This window comes from Mus musculus, chromosome 2 (assembly GCF_000001635.26).
Source record: "Mus musculus strain C57BL/6J chromosome 2, GRCm38.p6 C57BL/6J".
Classification (NCBI taxonomy): domain Eukaryota; kingdom Metazoa; phylum Chordata; class Mammalia; order Rodentia; family Muridae; genus Mus; species Mus musculus.
The window spans coordinates 36,172,689-36,196,891 of record NC_000068.7 but is presented as its reverse complement, the minus strand read 5'-3'; the positions used below and the strand labels follow the sequence as shown (position 1 = coordinate 36,196,891).

Sequence of the window (24,203 nt, the reverse complement as noted above, 5' to 3'; positions counted from 1 at the left end):
AGAATGGTAATGCCAATCGTGGGGACACTATGCAGTGCCCTGGGGACAGTATGCAGTGCCTTCCAGAGTATCCCAGAACCCCTTGTGGAGGCTTAGCTGATGAGATTGAAGGTCCTGGGCAAACATGTTCAAAAATTGATTAGAGACTTTGGGTGACTAGAGAAAATGGGACTTCATTTGTCTTCAAGACTAAGCAGACCCTTGGACGTGGACATAATGTTTCTTCCAGCCCTGGTCTGTACCAAATACAGTGCTGGGCAGAGATGTAAACCCTGCACAAAATACAGAGATTCTTGCAAGACACTTACAAGATGTTCCTCTAGGGTTAGGTACAATTGCTGCACGGGTGGAGACAAGTGCTCAGAGCCCCCGTGGAGGCCTCCTGGGACATCTGCCACCCCTGTCCCAGTAAGAACCTCCCAAGGATTTGTCTTGAACAGAAAGTCACTTTGAAGAGAGAATCAAGAGATAACTTACTGGACAGAGAATGGCAGGTGATTAAAATAGCTCAAAACATGGTTTGGCCCTGGGTGAGTAGTGGTATCTGTCATTTACGTAAGGACATACAGAAGGCAGGGTCTGCTGAGTCTGAAGGTATGATGCATTAAAGAGGAAAATGCAAGTCTAGAAAGCAGAAGGAACAAAATGAATGGGCAGATGCACTGTGCTGAGAGGAACATGGAACAGAGAGCCATGAAGTCTAGACAAGTTTTGCCCATTGGTTGGAGCAGGTATTAAGGCAAGATGCACTACGCAAAGAACGTGTCAGAAGGAAAGTCTGAGAAGTAGTGGGAAAAAGCTGCCTGCCATCTGAGGAAAAGTAACAAGGCTCCCAAGTGGTGGTTGGACCAGGGTGGTTGTGAGAGTTACTTCCTGAAGAGATACCTAAGCAGGAAGCCAATGGACACTAGGCTAAAAAGTCGTCTAATTCACTGGGAAGTGCAGGGTGGGGCAATAAAAGGGATCTGGGCAGTGGTAGCTCACACCTTTAATCTCAGCACTTGGGAGGTAGAGGCAGGTGTGTGTGTGTGTGTGTGTGTGTGTGTGTGTAGGAGAGAGAGAGAGAGAGAGAGAGAGAGAGAGAGAGAGAGAGAGAGAGAGAGAGAGAGAGAGAGAGAGAGAGAACTTACTGGACAGAGAGGAGAGGGAGAGGGAGAAGAGGAGGAGGAGAAAGAGGAGGAGGGAAGAAAACGAGAGGGAGAGGGATGAGAGTGGGGGATGGGGTTCCGGGGAAGTTTGGGACCCTCTTTTCAGGTTTATTTTACTCTAAGCACAGGAAGGATTGAAGGGGACTGGAATGGAATGAGAGACCAAGGGCATCACTATTTGCTCATTTAGTCAACACCCTCCTCCCTCTGAGCAGAAGCAACTATTCTCAGCCTTAATGTCAACATTACAGAGCAGGTGAGGTCTCTAAACACATTGGTATTGTCAATGTAAAATGATTGCAAGAAGCTTTGTAAATACCCAGATATAACTCATGAATGGATGAATAAATACTCTTTATCATTGAAAAAGAAAAATTCTGTAACATGAATATTAAGGACCTAGCCCAATAAAAGAAACCATTCACATGCAGGTTTTGTGTAAGTCTCCACAGGAGGATCCTAGAAAGAGAAGGGACAGTACTGGCCCAGGGTCCTGCAAGTGGGGATGGAAGCAGTGCTTGTTTGATGGGTACAGATTTCAGTTTTTTGAGGTGAAGAGTCCTGGAGATCTACTGGACAGTGCTCAATGCCAACCACGTCCTCGTCTTTCTCCTCTTCTCCCCCCACCCCCTCCACTTCTCCTCCATTTTTGTTTTATGTGCACTGGTGTTTTGCCTGCATGAGGGTGTCATATCACCTGGAGCTGAATTACAGACAGTTGTGAGCTGCCATGTGGGGGCTGGGAAATTGAACTTGGGTCCTCTGGAAGAACAGCTACTGCTTTTAACCACTGAACCATCTCTCCAGCCCCTCCCTCTCTCACTTTCTTTTTTTTTTTTTTTTTTTTCCCTGAGCCAGTGTTTCTCTGTGTAGCCCTGGCAGCCCTAGAACTTGCTTTGTAGACAAGGCTGGCCTTTAACTGGAGGATCTGAAGGCACGTGCCACCACCACCCCGCTTAAGATTATTTCTAAGCTTTATTTCCCGGGTGCGCGTAAATGTTGCCCTCAGCATGGGCATTGCTCCTTAGCTGTGCATCAGGGAAGCTGCGCTCGCAGAGAGAGAAGGCGGCGGCAGCAGCTTCAGGAGCACAGGTCTTCATGGAAAGGCTCTTTCCTAACAGCAGAGTTGGGCTTAATGGCTCCCAAGGGGGAAAGATGAAGGCACACTCTGCAACCCAAAAGGCACATAGCAAACCTGGTACCTGCTGCTGCCATTGCTACTATACCCTTATTGGCTACATGCTTGTCATTTTGCTCACCTTATGTTCTCTGACAGGTCTAGAGAAGTTGCCAGCATGTGAGGTGTGGATTTGTGACCCTCCTGTATCCTTGGGTGTTGACAAGGGCCAGGGCCTACTGATGTTATCTTAGGTGGTTTTCCATCAGAAATGGCTTGCTGTTTTGTTCAGCAAGGGGCTTCTCTTCCATTATTGTCCACACTGCTTCAAAGTTAGATCTAGGTCTGCTCTAGTGCTTGCTACGCTGTGTGACTATGGTTATATAAACACAGGTAACAGCAGTACCTACGTCAACTAAATTTCAGTGGAGTCTTGCATGCTAACTAAGGTCTAGCATGGTGCATAGTTCACAGTGGACATTCAGTAAACATGTCTGCAGCTACAGGACAAAGAGTGAAATTAACCAGCTCACCTGAGAATAAGCATCTTTGGGGTTTTTTTGCTTTTAATAAAAAGTTAATGAGTACTTATTATCTGTGTGAGTATGTGTATCAAGGCACTCATACGGAGGTCAGAGGGCAATCTGTGGAGTCAGTCGTCTCCTTCCACTGCAGGTTCCTCGGATGGAACTCAGTCAGGTCTAGCAGTAAGAGGTTCTACTTGCTGAGCTGTTGCACCCACGTCTTAAAAAGATGGGATTAGCCTAGGCTGGCCTCAGCCTCTTGTCTGTCTCTGCAGTGTGAGCTTACACCCAAAAGTCATAAATCTGGTGAATAGTGATCTTCTAATCATCAAAAAGAAAAAAAATAAGTAAAAACAGCCTTCAATGCACTGGATTACTAAAACATACCATAGTTTAATAGTCTATAAGTAACAGTAGTGCAGGGGAGAGGACTGTCTACATATACACATGGACAGATGGCCACACAGCTTAGGGTTCAGAAAAATAAACCAGACTATGAACAAGTAGCTCTCCTCTATCCATACTTCATTTTAAATGAGGCTAACAAAGAAGAGTAGTGAGAAATTATTTTAAAAATTTGAGTGTGGAGGAGGGCACATGTGAGTGTACAGATGCATTTGTGTGTGTGTAGGGACAGATGTGAGTGCACAGGTGCATTTGTGTCTGTGGAGGGGCACATGTGAGTGCACAAGTGCATTTGTATGTAGGGGCACATGTGAGTGTACAGGTGCATTTGTGTGTGGGGGCACGTGTGAGTGTACAGGTGCATTTGTGTGTGTGTAGGGGCACATGTGAGTGCACAGGTGCATGTGTGTGTGTAGGGGCACATGTGAGTGCACAGGTGCATTTGTGTGTGTGTAGGGGCACACGTGAGTGTACAGGTGCATTTGTGTGTGTGTGTAGGGGTACATGTGAGTGCACAGGTGCATTTGTGGGGGAGCACATGTGAGTGCACAGGTGCATGTGTGTGTGTGTGTGTGTGTGTGTGTGTGTAGGGGCACATGTGAGTGCACAGGTGCATTTGTGGGGGGGCACATGTGAGTGCACAGGTGCATATGTATGTAGGGGCACATGTGAGTGCACAGGTGCATTTGTGGGGGGACACATGTGAGTGCACAGGTGCATGTGTGTATGTGTGTAGGGGCACATGTGAGTGTATAGGTGCATTTGTGTGTGTGTAGGGGCACATGTGAGTGCACAGGTGCATTTGTGGGGTAGCACATGTGAGTGCACAGGTGCATGTGTGTGTGTGTAGGGGCACATGTGAGTGCACAGGTGCATTTGTGGGGGGGCACATGTGAGTGCACAGGTGCATATGTGTGTAGGGGCACATGTGAGTGCACAGGTGCATTTGTGGGGGGGCACATTTGAGTGCACAGGTGCATGTGTGTGTAGTGGCACATGTGAGTGTACAGGTGCATTTGTGTGTGTAGGGGCACATGTGAGTGCACAGGTTCATTTGTGGGGGCACATGTGAGTGTACAGGTGCACATGTGTGTGTGTGTGTGTGTGTGTGTGTGTAAGGGCACATGTGAGTGCACAGGTGCATTTGTGTGTCTAGGGGCACATGTGAGTGCACAGGTGCATTTGTGTGTCTAGGGGCACATGTGAGTACACAGATGCATTTGTGTGTCTAGGGGCACATTGAGTGTACAGGTACATGCAGCCAAATGAGCACAGGAGTCAGAGCAGGATGTCAGGTACCATCTTGTGACTACTTATTCTATTGAGACAGGCTTTCTCACTGAAGTGGACACTCATTCTTTGGGCTCCAGTGGGATGGGGGATCATGTGAGCTCCTGGGATCTGTCTTTCTCAGCTTTTTCAGTGTTGGGATTATATGTCTGGCTTTTTAGGTGGGTGATGAGGACTAAATCGTATGTCCAAGTGTGCACACTCAGCACTTAGCAGCCAAATCATCTCCCCAATCCAGCTAAAATTCTTTTAAAAAAATTTTAAATTTCCTTTTGTGCTCGTGTACATACATGTATACCAAAAGAAAGATTTTTAAACAGGCTAAAACTGCATTTTCCATGGGACTTTGAGAGCCACTGAACTGAATAGAGAAGGTAGTTAATTCTGCTAGTGTGAGAACTCTGATGCCCAGATAGCTCTTCTTAAGACTGTCAGGGGAGAAGGGGACAAAGTTACCAGCTCCTGCATGCTGCTACCTCAGCACACCCAATCAGGTAGTCGCCTTCTGGTTCTGCCACCAACACATCGCTCACACACAGGGCAGCAGAGCCTCTGTGATAAATATCGACTGGAATAGAGCAATCAGCTGAAAACCATTTGCTGAGCTGTCTCAACGCCCTGCGCTCAGGGCTCTCCTTTATTCATTGATCATGATATATGGCTTTGGCCAACATACACACAGGAGAGAAATTGTTGACATGTGGAACCCAAGTACTGAAAATCTTTCATCCCTCCTCTCCCCCCCCCCCCCGTCTGTTCACCAAATAAGTTTTGTTTATTTAAAGACTACAGAGGATCTGGCTGTTAAGAACCAAATGCCTTTGGAGTGGAGTTACAACATAATTTATCATTTCCTCTGTTTATTAAAAAATCCTGCATCTTTGAGCAGCACATTTGCAACAAGAATTCTGGCCACTCGCAGAACTGAACCCTGGCAGAGCCTCTGTTGTGTGGCTCATGCCGCTCTCCCCTGGCAGTCTAACTTCCCATTTGTCTCTGGCTTTGAGGGTAGGGAAGGTGGGGAGGAGGGCACGTCAGTTCCTTTCATCCTCAGCTCATCCTAATCCTGAATTCCCACTGGCTACTTCTCACCAGGTTCCAGCAGTGTGGGCAGAGGCAGCAGCAGGCTTATTAGCCAGCCCAGGCACACACCTCACACCTAGAACGGGAACAGACCTTCCTGCTTGAGGCACTGGCAGGGCAACTCAGTTCAGTGTAGCCTTTGTGTTCTAGCACACAATAGGGCACCCGATAAACAGCTGGTGCCCACTAGGTCCTGAAAGACAGCGGGTGGCAGTGGCTTCTTCAGATTAGAGGATCTGTCAGTGCTAGGAACATGGCCACCCAAGGTGCTTCAGAGCAGATTCCCACTTCCCAGTACCCCCCCACCCCCCGCCCCCGCCTCCCAACCCCCTGAATCTTGCTCATCTGTACTCTTCAGAACATGCTTTATAAAAAGCCAGTAAACCTACCTCCCAAGCCCCGAGTAGCATCCTGGCTAATTAACCGGATCAAAGGAGGGGGCTGGGAACTAGGTTTGTGTGGTCCAGACTTGCGATTGCTGTCAGAAATAGGGCATTTTCCAGGGTGCAGTGCCAAACCCCAGACTCTATAGGTATTTATGTCTCAGAACTGACTCAGTATGGGACACCTGGCTGGTATGCACTGGAGAACCGCTTGGGGTGTGTGTGGTGGTGGTGGGGGTGGTGGAATGATCACTTGACCTCTGGCATCAGTGGAAAGAACAGACCCTGGAATCAAGCCTACAACCTTTATCTCTGCTTTGCTGCTTGCTAGCTGTGTGACAAGCTTGAGAAACTTTACATCATGTAAACTGAGGCTGATAATGAGCAATGGAAATGTCCCTTAGCTGGGTGTAGTGGCCCACACCTTTAAAGTAAGTACTTGAGAGGCAGAGGCAGGAGGATTGAGTTCAAGGCCAGCCTGGTCTACAGAGTAAGTTCCAGGACAGTTAGGACTATGTAGAGAGACTTTCTTATCAGAAAAAGAAAGGAAAATAAAATATCCCCCCACTTTCCCACCCCACGGTCTGGAGGATCCAGTACCTAACACTGTCATGTCGTTTCCATATTTGTAAGTGTAGGTGGTCTGTATCTGTCTCCTTTGTGATTACAAATAATGCCTAAAAGTAGCTTTATTATAATTGAATGAATGACTGCAGGAGAAGGGGGAAAGACTAACCTAACTTGGCATGGAAGCCGCAGTACAGCAAGGGAGGTGACTCAGCAGGTGAGGGTACTTGGTGCAAGTTCAAGAACCCGAGTTCCATCCATGACCCCACATGGTGCAAGAGCTGGGCGAGGTCTGACCTGACATCTATACAAAAGCTATGGCATGGCACACAACAATTAAAAGGAAAACAAGGGCCAGGGAGACAGGCCCTGGAAAAACAGTAGCTCATTACCAAGTAAATGCTGACAGAGACAAGAGTGAAATGAGAGAGAGAAGGAAAGCATTTGGTGAGCAGCTACCAATTTTTACAACATAAATACATGGACAACTTCAAGCGGTACTCTGTGTCATTCTCTCTGGTAATTTTTCTCAAGATATAGACTAACAGAAAAGAAAAACAGAGGATGAAATAAGAGGAGCCCAGCCAAAACCGGGGCCTAGCTCTGGAGGCAGAGAGACTGCCCAGAGCGGGCAACTGATGGCACAGTAAACAGGGCTAGTTAGGAGCGGAAGCTTGGCCCACATGAACAGCATGTGGGAGGACAACCCAGAGGCAAAAACTGCCCTTGGTTGCTTTATAAACAAGTTCTGGGGTTCTTCCATCCAAACCACTCTATCTTTCTTCTGTGGTTGTTATTTTCCAATTTATTTAGGCTTGATCATCAGCAGTCAGACTGAAGGCCCACATTAATCCAAATGAGTTTAACACAAGGGCAGGGTATGATTCACAGTTTGAAAGGAGGCTCCTGTGTTGATGAGAGGAGCTGCTAAGCCTGACAGCGGCCCTAGTGCTGTGGTGACACCACAGTCAAGGTCACTGCCAGAGTAAAGGTCCTCTGCCAACAGAGACATTCACAAGGGGAGATTCAGAGCAGAACAAGCCTGTGCACGGGAACAAGGAAGAGATTCCATAAATCTGAGCATCCCAACAGGAGACTGAGCAGACGATGGAGGCGCAGCAGTATCAGCCTCGGGTGCATGGTCAGGGCAGTGTAGACACGAGCTTGCCACCCACGGCATGAGCAGACACAGGACTCGGTGTCCGGCTGTGACTGCTGACTTTCATCCAAGGAGTTCTTTGGTCTTTGCTGCCAGATGCTGGTCCAGCTCTGCCACCGTGTCGTCTGCCATTTGGCTGATCTGTAAGAACAATTGAAGTTTGATGACTGGGGTAGGGACAAATGTTTCTGAAACATGCAAAGGTTACTGGGAAAAACTGAGAGTGACAAAGTTCACACTAACTGAGGTTATCCACTCTCTGCACTAAGAAATGTATGTTGATATTGTTACAGATTCTTAACAACACTCCTGCAAGGTAGGTAAGACTACTCCTTTTTTGTTGTTGTTGTTTGTTTTTTTGTTTTGTTTAGTTTAGTTTGGTTTGGTTTTTTTCAAGATAGTGTTTTTCTGTGCAGCCCTGACTGTCCTGGAACTCACTCTGTAGACCAGGCTGGCCTTGAACTCAGAAATCTGCCTGCCTCTGCCTCCCAAGTGCAGGGATTAAAGGTGTGTGCCACCACTGCCTGGCTGATTACTCATCTTTTACAGATAAGAAAACCAAGACAGACTATTTATTCAGGGCAACAGTCAGAAAGTCAGAATATTGAACTTTAATTTATAGAAGTCTGATTCTACAAGCCACCATTTAAAACTATAATACAATGCAGAAAAGCCAGCCTAGCTGCCTCTTATTAAGCCCCAAGAGTAGTGGTTCAACCTTCCCAATACTGTGACTCTCTAATACAGTTCATTCTGTTGTGGTGGCCCCAACCATAAAATTATTTTTGTTGCTACTTCATAACTGTAATTCTACTACTGTTGTGAATTGTGAAGTAAATGTCTGATATGCAGGATATCTGGTATGTGACCCCTATGAAAGTGCCCTTTGACCCCACATGGGGTTGTTGAGAACCACTGTTGTAGAACATCTTACACCTCAGCCACTCTCTTTCAGAAAGCCTTTAGATGAACGGATATAAGACCTCAGAGGTAAACAGAAAGAGAAATGCACATCTGATCAACAAACATAGGGAATTCAATAGACACAAAAATGCAAATTAAAACATGATACACCTTCAGCTGTCATTGCTAACAAAACTTGATGTTGTGGTTTCTAATTACAATATTCAAACCCAGCAAGCTACCGTGAATGGATAAGCTCCCATATCACAGGGAGAAATTCAAATAGATGCAAATGCTTATACCATCTAATCCTCAAATGTCTCAACTGGGATATTATCAAGCAAACATGATCTGAACATAACATTCTTCTTTTATTATAATTAATATTTTATGTATGGGTGCTTTGGCTATGTGTATGTGTGTGTTATTATGAATGTGACCAGTGCCTGAGAAGACCAGAAGAGCATGCAAGTAAGATCCCTAGAACTGGAGTTATAGTGAACCACAATGGAGATGCTGGGAATCAAAACTGGGTTCTCTAGAACAGCCAGTACTTCAAACTATTCAGCCAGCTCTCTAGTCCCAAGTTGTTGTAATTTATATGAGTGTCTGCATGTATCAGTACCATGTGTGTGCCTGATGCCTTGTGACTTCCCTGAAACTAGAGTTATAGATGGTCATGAACTACCATGTGGGTACTGGGAGCCGAATCTGGGAAGAATAACAGGTGTTTTTCATCAATGAGCCAACTTCCTGACCCTTAGCTTCTAAATGCTTAAGTTCTAGGTGTAAAGATGTTTATATTGTCCTTTTTAAAACCTTAACATTTCTATGAGTCTGCATAAGTTTATGTGCACTACACTAAGTGTAGGTGCTGAGGAGGCATAAAGTGCTTGTCAGATCACTTGGAATTGATGTGGGTGATGAGAACTGAACCTGGGTCCTCTGTAAGAGCAGTAAACACTCTTAACTGTGGAACCAACTCTCCACTTCCCCAGCCCCTGGCTTAATTTTGAATAGTTAAAAAAAAAAAAAATCAGAGCTGGGCGTGGTAGCACATGCCTTTAATCCCAGCACTCGGGAGGCAGAGGCAGGCGGATTTCTGAGTTCGAGGCCAGCCTGGTCTACAGAGTGAGTTCCAGGACAGCCAGGGCTACACAGCTTTGGTTTTTTTCGAAAAACCAAAATAAATAAATAAATAAATAAATAAAAAATAAATAAAAATAAAAAAAAAATCAAGCATTGGTTACATTTATAATAATAAAAAATATATTTGAAATATGCTCCAAGATATTCTTAATATCTTGGAGACATGTTCATATTTTTTTCAATTAAAGAAAAATAATTCAAGATTGAAACTTCTGTTTGAATATCTGTATTAGAACTAATATATAAAATATTTAAACAAAAATTATATACTTAAAAAACAAAGACACATCCCAAAATCTTTTAATTTTTATTAAGCATTTTTCATACATAATATATTCCTTTTCCTCCTCCAACTCCTCCCAGACCTTCCCCACCTCCCTACCCACCCAACTTCATGTTCTTTCTGTCTCCATTTCTTCTCTCTATATATAAGAAAGAAGGAAGGGAGGGAGGAAGGGGGGAGGGGGGGAAGGGGAAAGGAAGGAAGGAAGGAAGGAAGGAAGGAAGGAAGGAAGGAAGGAAGGAAGGAAGGAAAATGTAGTGTTTACTGTGGTCAATAACTCCTGGACGTGGGGCACATCCAGTGACGCTCCATTAGAGAAAACTGATTGTCCCTCTTCCAGAAGGTATCATCCACAAATAGCTCCTTGGTTAGGGCTGGGCCCTGTGTCTACTCCCCTTCTCCATGCTGGGATGTTGTCTGGTTCAAAGCTGTGTAGGTCTTGCTGTCACAGCTCTGTGAGCTCACGTCTATCGGTCCTGTTGTATCGGAAGGCACAGTTTCCGTGGAGTCATCCTCCACCTCTGGCTCTTAACTATCCTCTGCCTTCCTCTTCCACACAAATGTTTGAGCTTTCAGAGGAGGGATTTGACAAAGCAACCCTTTAAGGGCTGAGTGCCCCAAAGTCTCAGCCTTTGACCAGCTGTAGGTTTCTGTGTTATCATCTATTGCAATAAGAAGCTTTTCTGATGAGGGTTATGCGACACTCTGTTCTATGAGTAGAGCAGAATGTCATTAGGAGTCATTCTATCGCTAGGTTCCTTCAGCAGAATAATAACGGTAGGTTTTCCCTTAGCCACTTTACCTGCCTAGTCTCAGTTTCTTGGCCACTTTATAAGTGTCATGGATGGGTTACATTACATGGAATGGGCCTTAAATCAATCAATCAAACAAACAAAACATTAAACAAACAAACAAACAAAGGGAGTGGATTAGTTACTCCTGTAACGTGTGTGTCATTCTTACATGAACATATCTGGCAGGCAAGCATGTGTAGTAGGTCACAGGGTTTACAGCTAGGTGAAAGTGACTACTTTTCTCTGCCAGGACCATGCAAAGTAACTCCTAGTACCATGAAAGCTAGTGGGTAGGAGTGAAGCTTCTAGCTGGGAACCAGCTCCTTCCACAACATGTTTGACAACTAAGCTGTCTTCAGCACCAGGGCTTGCCACCAGGTTAGAGAGTAATCAATAGTCCGAGTGACTCCTTGAGATTTGTTTTTAAAGAGAAGTGGTCTATGGGAACTTTTTGCCAACAACTCAACAAAATGTAACCCATTCTTGGCAGTGGAGGTTTTATTTGGTGGCATAAAATTTATGTCTTTTTACTTGGTGACATTCGATGTCTAGTTGAGACACTGTCTCCCCCATTTATGTGACTTTATTTAAATTCCTTTCACATATGTATATAACATACCAAAATCTTAACATTCTATCTTTTAGTGATGGGAAGATAAACAACATGTTAATTAGGTCTGTATTGGTCATATCACACCTAAGACACAGCATATATCAAGTTCTCAGGAAGTATTTATTAAGAGAAAAATTGTTAAAAGTTCTCTGTTTTTCTGCCATAAGTATGCATGCCTTTCTAAAAATGAAAACATGATTTAGTAGGTGGGTGTTGCATGCTCCTTTCTAAGTCTAAGTGGGGTTGAAATGAAGGCAGGCAGCTTTGGCAGGAAGCTCTGAGGGCTAGCCCAGTGTGCAGATCTGTGGATCCGCATGCTCGGCAGCACGGCAGCTGCTTGACATCTTTATTCACCGACCACAGGCCTCAGCCAGGAATTAGGAACTAAATACATAGTTTGAAAGAGCAGAAACGAAAAAGGAGTTGCAGCAATTGGTCCCAGGCAGGAAAGTAGCCAAGCCCTCACCATGCTAAAAGCTACACAGCTTTCAGCTGGAAAAGCACAGCTCCTGGGGGCTGCCAGATCCTCTGGAAGAGTGGCTAGATTCAGAACGGCAGCTTGTTCTCTCCTCAGGAGTCAAGTCACAACTGTCTGAGATGCTACTGTCCCTGGAGCTGTCTTGTGTAGGCCAGGAGCAGTGCTAGCAACACACCAGCACCGCAGGCTGCCAGCCTGGGCCAGCCAAGGGTGAAGGCTGCAGTAAGGTTATCTGGGCAGAAGGACTGAGAAATTGAGGGGAAGACCCAGGCTAACAATCTGATAACATGGAAGAACATGAACAAGTGACATTTCCACTCTGAGTCTGTGTTCTCACCCATCAAACTGAGGGTGCTAGTCCCTTCTCCTCAGATAGCAGTTTAGTAAAAACAAGACTATGCAGGCATGCAATAATCTGGTTATCCTATGCAAATGCTGGCTGTGTTACTGTGACTTTTACCATCACTTTCTGACTTCAAGCTAATCCATCAAGAGTATTTACTCACTTTTTACAGCTAATAGGTCCAAGGGCCCTTGGGAACAGTCCACCTGCAGGCTCACCATTTCCATGTCTGACTGTGTAAGACAGATGATTAATGTCACCCCGCCCGCCAGCTCCTACTGCTGAGTACTACAGGCACTGGGTGACATTCCACATGACACATGAAATGCTGTCTGTCTCCTTTAGCATGGTTTCACCTAGCAGCTGCATTGTATAAAATGTTTCTGTTAACTCATTTATTGAAATCTGACCATTCCACATTACCCCTATAAAGGAGACCCAACAGTTATTGTGCTCATTCTACAGAGAACTAAGCCAAGGTCATTTGGGCAAGACTGTTCTGCCCACTCTGCTCTGTCCACTAACTTTTTATGTGACATGTTGTGGCTCCTGATGTCTGACAACCGTACTCCACAGTGCTTGGCCTACTCCTTCCTTATTCAGCCACATTGTGCTGGGATCACTGAAAGGGTCAGTTCCATTTTCTTTAAAATCACGAGGTCGGAAATCAGAGTGGGTGATCACACACTAGTCACATTTAAGCCTGTGTGCTGCCTGCTGGTCCTCCTGTCACTTTGGAGATGGGCACAGACCGTCCCACCTGACAGGTGAGCACAGGGGCTCACAGATGAGCGAAGTCATTAGCTCACTCTCACAGCTGGGAAGGTGAAGAGCTAGGGTCTGAATGCCCGACTCCAAAGCAAGAACCATTCTCTCAGGCCTCACTTTATAAAAGTAAATGGCATTATCACCACTAGCACCAGCACCACCATCACTGTGTCTGCTGGTTACAAGTTCAGGAAAATAGAAGAAGACAGGGACAGAGAAGGGGGTCATAGGAGCACAGAGCCCAGCTCTGGGCAGGCCCACACAAGCCATCCTTCATGAGGCTGGCCTTCCCAGGTCTAGCCCTGTCAGCCTCCTGCCTGCAGAGGCCCTCCCTTCCTTTAGCCGCACCAGCACCAGCTTCCTCCATTTCAGAGAGTGCTGCTTCACAGAGAAAGACAGCAGTGAAAGGATCTTGGCCAGAGTCACTGGTGGTTTCTGCCAAATGCTTTAATGTTCAGCAGGCCCATTTATGGCAAACTGAAGCGAAGGTACCACAGCAGGCTGGCAGATGTCAAGAGTCCTGAGCAGGAACATCTTGGTCCTGCAGCAGAGCTGCCTGGGCTGAGGGCTAAGGGAACTGGGGGCAGACACAATGACTGAGACAGACCCACAGCTCAATCATTTCAATCGTATACACCAAAGATGAAAGAAATACTGTTATCAAACAGTTCAAGAGAATCTGGCCTCTAAAGAATTTTGAAATGATTTAAAAAGAGAAGGTCAATTTCACAAAATAAAAGGCTGTTCGAATCCCATCACTGAATATTTTGATAATTACAAGTTACCAATCTTTGTATGCCTATGTATCTTTAAAACTTTTTTATTAGACTTATTCATTTCACTTTATATGTGAGTGTCTTTTGTGCATATATGTATGTGCACCACACACATGCTTGGTGCCCACAGAAGTCAGATCCCCTGAACTGGAGTTGTAGATGGTATTTGAATCTGGGTGCTCTTAACGATTGAGCCATCTCTCCAGTCGCAGCTTTTCTTCATAAAAATGTAACTGTAATGTTATTGTTCAGTCCACTATTTAAAAATAATACTAAAGCCATCTGAGCAGTGGTGGCACATGCCTTTAGTCCCAGCATTTGGGAGGCAGAGCCAGGCAGATCTCTGAGTTCTAGAATATCTTGGTCTACAAAATGAGTTCCAGGACAGCCAAGTATTAAACAGAAAAACTCTACCTCCAAAAAAAAAAAAAAAAAAGAAAGAAAGAAAGAAAGAAATAATTCTTAAAATGTCCATATCAATGAAATATGTTTTAAACCTCTATATAGATTTCAATTAATATAATTCCAATGGACATAAAAATTTTCAGAAACTTAGTTTCTAGTTTTTCTACTATTATACATAGCACACTAATGACATACACAGTCCCACCGATTAAGGTCGACAATTTCTCTTAGAGATATTCCTAAGCCATAAATCAAAAATAAAGGGTTTTAGGCATCTGTCACACTATCCTCTATGAAAGCTATAAAGCTTCATAATAATAAGAACATACAAATAAATTTTGAAAGAGAATATAAAGCTAATGGTTTGTTCCGTTCTAATCCTGTCATGGTGGTGGACAGGTGGATAAAAATCAATCCAATAATAAAAATGTAAAGTAGACAGGACAGCCTTAGTTAACAAGGTTAGTGTCCAGGTGTTTGTGTGTCTGTACACCATGTTCGTGCTTGTTGCCCAGGGAGGCCAGGAGAGGGTGTCAGATCCCTTGGGGCTGGAGTCACCATGTGGCTGCTAGGAACAGAATCTCTGAAAAGCAGCCAGTGCTCTTAATTGCTGAGCATCTTTCTAAGCCCCCAAATGGCTGTTCTAACTGTACAGAAGCTCAGTGAGCTATACAGACTTTTAGTCTGGTTAATTTTAGTGTGGAATGCTTTTTATAATCAAGGTTATTTTAAAAATAAATATATTAAAAACATTTCTCAAGAGTGTAAAAGATGATGATTTGAAGACAAATTGTAAGCTCACATTAAATTCTTTTAGTTCAGCCAGGTATGGTGACAGATGCCTGCAATCCTTATGTGATGGTTTGTATATCCTTGGACCAGGGAGTGGCACCATCTGAAGGTGTAGCCTTGTTGGAATAGGTGTGACCGGGTTGGAATGGGTGTGTCGCTGTGGGTGTGGGCATAAGATCCTCACCCTAGTTGCCTGGAAGTCAGTCTTCCACTAGCAGCCTTTGGATGAAGACATAGAACTCTCAGCTCCTCCTGTGCCATGCCTGCCTGGATACTGCCATGCTCTCACCTTGATGATAATGGACTGAACCTCTGAACCTGTAAGCCAGCCCCAATTAAATGTTGTTTTTTATAAGACTTGCCTTGGTCATGGTGTCTGTTCACAGCAGTAAAACCCTACCTACCTAAGACACCTTGTCCTCGGGAGACTAGGAAGAACTATGAGGAATCTGAGGCTAGTCTGGACAAGTACCAGGCCAGCTAGGGTTACACAGCAAGGTAATATCTCATAAAAATGGAACCTCAGTTTAATGTTAGGACCCAGCAAGAGGTAAAAGAATCCGGGTACAGTGGTGCACGCCTGTGACCCAGCACTCAGAAGACCTGGGCAAGAGGCTCACGAGTCCCATCTCAGGTCAATAAAGGAAAACATGCATGTATGCTGGAGACACTTATATTCTAAAGCTCAAAGTGACTTGGGAAAGATATATTAAGAACCTTAAAAATAATGCGTTTCTGGGCTGGGGGCAGAGGTTAGTGGTAGAGCACTTACAAAGCGTATACAAGGTTCTCAGTCCAATCCCCAGCACTGGGGAGACAAGACATAAGCAACTAATGCATTTCTCTGTTCACTGATCTACACTTGGCATGTTCCACCCTAAGAAAACATAAAGATGTATAAAGAAGATTTTCATTGTAACCTGCTAATATAATTTTTAAAAATTAAACAAGATTTTTAAAATAAAAATACCTCAAAGCAGAGCTTCTAAGAGGCAATTTTGCATATGACAAGATAAACTATTTAGCAGCCATAAGAAGTAGCCATTTGCAAAATTTTTCCAAACACATAAACAGTGCCTTTAATAACAAATGAGAAATTAAACATGGACTAAAAAATTTATATATACTACATAGTCAATACTGTTTGAAACTATGTACTGAAGAAAAGAAAAGGACTATTTCTGAGCGACATCTCCACACTCTGCACTTATGGGGTGATTTTCCTCCAAACTGTTAAACAGTCTTTTTACATTTTTTATAATGAGCAGATATTACTTTGATAGTTAAGAGCAAAGGTAGCAAATAAATTTAAACTGTTGAAGGAACAATCAGCCAGCAGCGTTAATTATATAAAGCAAAACAAAAAACAAAGGCAATGGCAAGCACCTCTTAGTGCTGCCCGAGAGGAGAAAGGAACATGGTGCCGAGTGCACAGGCTGCCTCCGACTGTTTTCCTACCCAAACTTCAAACACACAACTGTAAGCGAGATTGTTAACAAGGCTAAGAATTATCATGGAAATGACATATACTCGTCATAAACCTTTACATTGAGAGACCATGACACTGTGCGAGGTGAGATGTCACCTCTGCAGGATCCCACTGAGCTGTTGACAATGGCCGCCTCTGCTCAACTGAGACATAAGTGACTCTTCATTCTGTCTCATGGTAACCAGGAATCAGCTCAGTATCAGAACAACAAAGGATTTTCACTTTGAAAGAGTAAGAGCAGTAGGAAACACTGGACAGAAAGTACAACCTGAAAAGGATGGTCAGCCAGTGGCAGCGAGAAGGCTGCTGGCGAAGTCTCTGTCAAGTATGCTTTAACAAGAACACCGATTACCTGATCATTCTTCCTTTTTCAAGGAGCATGGACTCTGTACTCTAAGGCAGACTCCAACTTGCTGAATGAGGAGAGGAGTCTGGCAGCTTGGGAGGTCCACGCAGCCTACTACCAGGAAGCACACAAAGGCCCTGTGTCCACTGCAGAGATGGAATCCCCTAGGATATCTCCATGGGGAGATAGCTTAACCTATGAATGTCCCTTTGAGCAAGCACAGGAGGGTAGAAAGCAGGAGAGGACTTAAATGCTAGGCATCTTAACAGCACCTTCTAACATCCCAGGAGCCCTTTCAGAACAGAAATACCAAACCCTTTTACAGGAAAAGCAGACTCAAGGGTCAGGCAACCTTTCCAAGGTCACAGGACAGCAGCTGCAGATGGCTTTTCTTTTGCACACATGCTTCTGTTTCTTCTTTCACAGTGTGTGTTTGAAGAATGATCAGGGAAACATTTAAACCACACGCTTCAAAGCTAGAAGTGGTTTAGCAGTTGAGAGCACTTACTGCCCTTGCAGAGGATCCAAGTTTAGTTCCCAACGCCTATATCAGGTGCTTTAGCAACTCCAACCCCGACCCTAGGGGACCTAACACCCTCCTCTGGACTTTGCAGGAACTTGCACTCACCTGTATATCCCTCACCTAAACACACATGTATACATAATGTTAAAAATATTTAAAAGTATAACCCATTTCTAGGTAATGTACTGAGTAAGAAAATGTAGGAGCAATATTCAGCAATCAAAATTCCCCCAGGCGATTGCTGGCTGCCTATACCAGAATACTAACTACTGATCCAAAATGAGGTAGTGATTCCTGATCTGCCTGCTTATTCTTCTTTCACGCCCCATCCTACCCCATCTCTTTTTCAACTCCTAACACGATGCTTTCATTGTGCACACAGCAGGTATGGGGCCTATGAAACACTGTTTGACACTGAATATTACTCAGTCCATCTTCTAAATCCTGATAAATTCCCCCTTCCTGTCTCCGATCTTGCCCCATACAGTGTCTACCTGGTTACCAGCTACTTTTCATAAGTACATGTATGATCTCTTTGTCTGAAAAACGAGATCTTTCAAGACAGTTACTGCATGAGAACTGTCCAGGAAGCAGTTAAAAATTCCCAGGTACCATTCCAGATTCACTGACTTAGAATCTGGAGCAGGCCTCAGATACACGGGGGTGGGTACAAGTGTACATATGTGCACACAAATGTGAAGACCATGTCTTTTCTATCAATCACTTTCCATCTTGCGTTTTGGGTCAGGGTCTCTCACTGAACAGGAGGCTCACCTTCAGCTGGAATTCTGGCCAGTGAGGCCCAGAGTTCCTATCTCCGCAGCCTTCCAAACCCTCTGCTGGGATTACAGGCAAGCCCTCCACGATCAGCTTTCATGTGGGTTCTGAGGGATCTAACAAGTCTTTATTCTTGTACAGCAAACATGTTCCTGACTGAATCACCTCTCTAAGTCCCAGACACCTTCATTATTCATCAAATATTTACACACACACCCAGACCTCTATGAAGTAAATATATACTTCTTGGCAACAATGCTATCTGGCTTGGGATGAAGAACAAGCTTAGCCAATGGGAAGGGGCAAGAACTAGTCCTTAAAATGAGCTTAGGTGGTTGGACTTATAGGACTGGGACCTGCTGTTGCCAAGAAAGATGTTCTCGGCACTTGCTGACTCTGGAAGATTGTGAGATATATAAAGCACACTTGAGCCCAACCTGTGATGTGAAGCTGAGCTCGCAGCTCAACCTAGAACAGCTACACCCAAGCTGCCCCACAGAAAGGAGAATAAGAAATGATGTGGATTTTCTAAACCATCCCATTTTGGGTTGCTACTGGTAACTGACACAGATGCAGAGCCCGCCATGGGTTGCTCTGGACATGTTCACATCCAAACTCCTCACTCTGGTACATAAAACCTTCTATGATATGGCCACTCTGTTTTCTTACTCATTGCCTAGACTCATCCTAGGATTAAGACCTGCAGGATCAAAGGTGGTGCACACCTTTAATCCAAGTACTTAGGAGGCAGAGGCAGGCGGATCACTGTAAGTGTGAAGTCAACCTGGTCTACAGAGTGAGTTCTAAAACAGCCAGGGCTATACAAAGAAACCTTATTTCAGAAAATTAAAAAAAAAAAAAACAACAACAAAAACCCAAACAAACAAACAAACAAACAAACAAAAAGAAGACTTGCAGGTCCAAGTGGAAACTGTAAACACCATACCTCTGTACACGCTGAGCTACCTGGTCCCTGGTCCCTGGTCTCTTGCCTCTTCCCTCCGAGAGTACCAGCATTCAGCACACAGAGATCATAGCTGCTCACTCCTTGGTAATCAGAAAGCAAAGCTAGTAGCTCTAGGGCCAGTTTGCCTAGGGTTGGATTCCATTTCTACTACTGTGAGCAAGAGAGCTTGCAGAAGTCCCCAAACTTCCCTGGACCATCCTCCTCACTGTCCCTTACAGCTCTGTTGTGCTACTGTTTCAGCAGTGGGGAGTGGACCAAGGCACTGAGCTACACCTGCAGCCTCTAACTGATTTGGTAGTAATGAGGGTAAATGAAATAAAGTGTCCAGCACAGAACAGAACCTAGCACCAATCAAGGATCAACAGCATCTTCTCTGTTCCTGTGGGTCCTTCCAGGGTCTAACAGTGGGCTAGTCTTAGAATAGAGATGAGGTGCTGATCGTGCGAATTAAATGACCAGAGCATTCTGTTTTGAGTGCTCCAAGCATGAGCACACAGGCGAGATACACAGATGTTCCATCTGTTAGCAACAGTACCTGCTTCTCGATGAGTCTAATGGTGTCCTCCGAGGTTTTGTCCTTTGACTTCTTCAGTTTATTCATTGCATTAGTGCGAACCTTCCGTAAATTTTCTTTGGCCTTGTTGGTGTTCTGTTTGGCCAATTTTACCAGCATTTCTCTGTGTTCCCTGGTTACTCTGGAAAAAAGACAAACACACAAGTTCAACAAAACTATTCTTTCTAGTAAGACACTGACCTCCAGCCAAGAACTTCATACTATTCTGTTCACTAGCCCAACAGTCTATAACTCTGAGCCGTCAGCTCGGTCAGCTCGTGACCTTCACACTGCTGACAGATGTCAATGGACATGTTTAGTTCTGGTGAGTTATCAGGCAAAAGCAAGTAAGAGACACTTAGGAACTAGAGAGGCTAGGCAGACCCAAGTTAAAACTCAACCAAGCTACTTACAAGATGCATACCTTCTCATACCTTCTCTTCAAATTTCCCAGCTGCCTATGGGACAGCTGTCTAATGTCTATCAGGTAGGAGGAAACTAAGTAAGATGAGCATATGACTCATTGAGCATTGACCCTGACACATTTGATTTAATTTATTTTGTTTTTTTCCATGTTATAGGGTTTTTCTGTGTATCCCTGGCCATTCTAAAACTCACCCTAGACCAGGCAGGCCTTAAACTGAGATCTGACTGCCTCTGTCTCCCTAGTGCTGGGATTAAAAGCATGCCACACTCAGATATGTGTCAGTTTACATTATCAGCATCTTCATCATAAGGACAAGTGTACACCACAAAGAAAGGCATTTGACCACACACAGCAGTTCCTATTTCCCATCGAAGCGCCATGACAATCTACAACACAGCCCAGCATAAATCCACTGCCTTCCTTTTCCCATCTTGTAACTGCCAAGGACTAGGAGCTGAGGTAATGGATTAGGATGAGGACAGCAGAACTTCATCCCACTGCTAAGGGAATCAGACATTTATCAGAGTGTGAGAACTTACTGGGACTACAGAGGAACAGCTAGCTGGTCTAAACGTGGCAGGTCATTAGGTCCACTCACAGGAACTGTTCGGTCTCTTGTTCACAGGGACAAGCAGGAACACATGCTCCTCACCATGAGGTTAGGTTACACAAATTGAATGATATAAGAAAACGTATATAAAAACGTTGGACTAACTCAGCTGGCTGCTTTGTCTTCAGAGGTTGTCTTTTTTTGTTGTTTTTTTGTTTTGTTTTTTTTTTTTGTTTGTTTGTTTTTTCGAGACAGGGTTTCTCTGTGTAGCCCTGGCTGTCCTGGAACTCACTTTGTAGACCAGGCTGGCCTCGAACTCAGAAATCCGCTGGCCTCTGCCTCCCGAGTGCTGGGATTAAAGGCGTGCGCCACCAGCCCGGCTCAGAGGTTGTCTTTACTTAAAATTCTTTTTGTTGTGGGAGAAAGGAGTATGTAGATGCTAGGGCAGAAGCTTTTAGAAGCAGCATGTGTTTTCTGGCATCACAGTACAAGCTGAGATAGGCCCTCCATCAGCTCAGGTCTAGGATAACTATAAAGAACAGCACCTAACACAAAGTACACTCAGCTCTTACAAACCACAGTGACGTGTTATAAACCATGGTGATATGAAGACTGCTTGTTACTGCAGCATAAGCCATACTATCCTATCTAATATACCTCACTAGATCTAAAGAGTAGGATGTATTTCATTATCACTGATCATCATTGAAGGAAATCAAGGTAGCAACTCAAACAGGACAGGAACCCAGAGGCATTAGCTGATGCAGAGGTCATGGAGGCGTGCTGCTTACTAGCTTGCTCCCCATGGCTTTCTCAGCCTGCTTTCTTATAGCACCCAGAGCCACCAGCCCAGCTATGGTCCTCATCAATCATTAATTAACAACATGCCCTACAGGCTAGCCTACAGCCCGACTGTATAGTTTGGTATATTATGTGATGTCAAACCTGGAGTGGCCTGTCTCAAAAGCCACTGGTTGGCTTATTATAACAAAATGCTCTGCTCTGAAGTGGCATCATTAGCAATGCTTCTTTGCCTCAGATTAACAATCCTGAGGAGGCAGAGGAAGTGCAGTCCCAAGACCTGGGAGCATGCTCAGTGTGGGCCAGTGAGAGAATAAGCTAATACGTCATAGCATACGGCTTTCTCTCACGACAAAAGGAATTTTAAGTGAAGACAACCTCTGAAGTTGAAATAGCCAGCTGAGTTAGTGACCTCACTAACCCCTGCAAACCTCTTCTCAAATTAACAGTCCCATTCTTCCTAAAGAAGAAACTGAGTCTCAGAGATGGTAAGTGACTGGCCATGAGCATGAGTGACAGGGCTGGGATTCAAACCTAGTTCTTCCTGGCCTGTATCCTTGTAATCTATTTCAAATAAATCATGAACTTTTGCTTCCAGGCAGAAAGCTTTCAAAGTCGTAATACGAAGCTTGGGGCTGAAAAGGACAAAACCACCATGTCAGGAGTTTAGGGATTTGGATCTGATCTTGTTACTTTTATGGTTTTTAATTCACTGAACAGAAATCATGCTGACATGTTTAGGTCTCTTTTTTGTTTTGCCAAAGCATATGTCAGTATAAGAAAGGAACAGGAAAATTAAAACTTGATCCACGGATTCAAAAAACCTAATCCTGCTGAAATACTAGGAGGGGCAGAAATGAAACGAAGCTAAGGCTGGAAGAAACATCTTAAACCTCTCCAAAAAGATCTCCTTGAAGTACCTCAATCTTGTGTTTCATTCATAATTTGCAATAGGTACCCCACTGCTGAGAAACCTTTAATAAAGCAAGCTAACTAACTTTTCAGTGCTTTGTTTATATTCCAAATGGAAGAAAAAAAAAAACGCACACACTTAAAGAACCACGAGTTGGGTCTTAAAAAATGCTCACGAATAAAAGGCTATATATATAAAGAAATCATAATATGTAGCATTGCCTTAATACATTATATTTTACGCAAATGTTATATTGCCACCATTAATATCAGTTTCTAAGGGTAACAATGTATAACTATTACTATCATTGCCAACATGTATGTTAGGATCCAAATATACAGCCAATTGTCATAAAATGTATAAGGGAAAGGAGGTGAGAGGAGCGCCAACAGGAAGAGGGGCAGATGCACTGGTGAATACTGAGCTTGTACTATGAGTAAACACAGAGTAGACAGTCCCATTTTATTACCATCTCTGTCACCCAGAAGACAGTCACCCATGAAAAAGCTACTTCATCCTTGAGTCTCAGTTTCCTGACATCAAAGACGATGAAAAAAAGTATCTCAGAGAGCAACTAGGAGAAGCAGATATAACAAACACAGAGCACTAAGAGACAGCAGCACACAGTAGCCTCAGATACATCAGAGTGCTATGGATGTCTTAATCAAACACATTTAATTATTTCCTCATGAAGCAACAAGGGCACATCTGTTTTAGAAAAAGAAACATACCACATTATATTATGGAAATATCCTAATCCTTTTCCAGTCCAATGATTAATATACATCTGATCATCTGCAGCTCACATTCATGGGACTCTGGGAGTGTACTCGTGTTTGTATTCCAGGCGTCTGAGTGGCCACTCTAAACTGATGCACATTTATTTCTCAAGCAACGGCTGAGCCCCCTACGCTTCATGCTCCATCCTGTGCTGGCTGATACACACTGCAGAAGAAGCATGCCTGCTCCTTTCCCAGAGACTGAAGAAAGGCAATATGACAAGAATGGAGAAAGCGGGAGGCAAAGACTATCCAAAGTGAGGAGTCTGGAAGGGCTGACAGGTGAGAGACCTTCAGTGTCCTACTGGGCCAGATGTTATTTAGCCTTCAAGATGATTGTTATTCTGACACATATACACACACAGACAAACCTAAGTGAAACAAGGCAACTCAAATGGACACACATTGTAGGACTCCATCTACATAACGTTTCTAAAGCAGCCAGAGGCAGAGGCAGGAAGCAGAATTGCTCCCGGGACTCTGTGTGTGTGTGTGTGTGTGTGTGTGTGTGTGTGTGTATACATCTTTGACATGTACAGCTTCAGATTTACAAGATGAAAAGCTCAGACACTTAAAATGACAAGTATTTTTAAAAAACTAATGGTATTTTATCACAATTTTGGTTTTGTTTTGAGACAGGGTTTTTCTGTGTAGCCCTGACCGTCCTAGACCTTGATCTGTAGACCAGGCTGGCTTCAAACTCAGAAGTCTGCCTGCCTCTGCTGCTGAGTGCTGGGATTAAAGGCTTGTACAACCACAGCCCAGCTCACCATTTGTTTTTAAAGGAGAGAAGCCCTAGCAGACTGTTCTACAAACAACATGAAATACCATAAAAGAGGCACAGGAGGCAAAGGAAACCCAACCAGACCTGTATTTTGTATAGACAATAATGTGCATACCATATCTAAGGAGAGGGGAAGCTGGGGACCCACCCTGCAGTGCAGCAGCTTCTTGGCTGGGTGATGAAGACAGCAGCCTTTTCCGCTAGGGTCACAGAGCCTCCCAGCACCGAGGCAGGGGTTTTGGCTGAGCTGGCAGGGTCATACTTTGTTTGTTCAAACTCCACCAGGCAGGTCTTCCAGTAACATCCTGGATGGG

The 24,203-nt window shown here is 44.3% G+C and overlaps 1 protein-coding gene and 1 long non-coding RNA gene across 4 annotated transcripts in view; both read right to left on the bottom strand.

Moving 5' to 3' along the window:
• Positions 1-3,162: 3,162 nt before the first annotated feature.
• On the bottom strand, positions 3,163-4,946 carry Gm46735 (predicted gene, 46735). The gene is made up of 2 exons (NR_166059.1): positions 4,397-4,946; positions 3,163-4,358 (listed from the first exon to the last, which is right to left on the bottom strand). It is a non-coding gene; the product is annotated as a predicted gene, 46735 (long non-coding RNA).
• A 1,661-nt stretch (positions 4,947-6,607) lies between these two features.
• Mrrf (mitochondrial ribosome recycling factor) overlaps positions 6,608-24,203 on the bottom strand; it is a 54,625-nt gene continuing 37,029 nt past the window's right edge. For 2 of the 3 annotated variants that reach the window (XM_030251998.1, XM_017319228.2), the window contains 2 exons: positions 19,618-19,777; positions 6,615-7,817 (listed from right to left, as the gene is read on the bottom strand). In XM_030251998.1, coding sequence (XP_030107858.1) covers positions 7,740-7,817; positions 19,618-19,777 — 238 coding nt within the window. In that variant the 3' untranslated portion in view covers positions 6,615-7,739. Of the gene's footprint in view, positions 7,818-19,617; positions 19,778-24,203 lie in introns of all 3 variants that reach the window. The other variant, NM_026422.2, reaches the window with a different exon arrangement.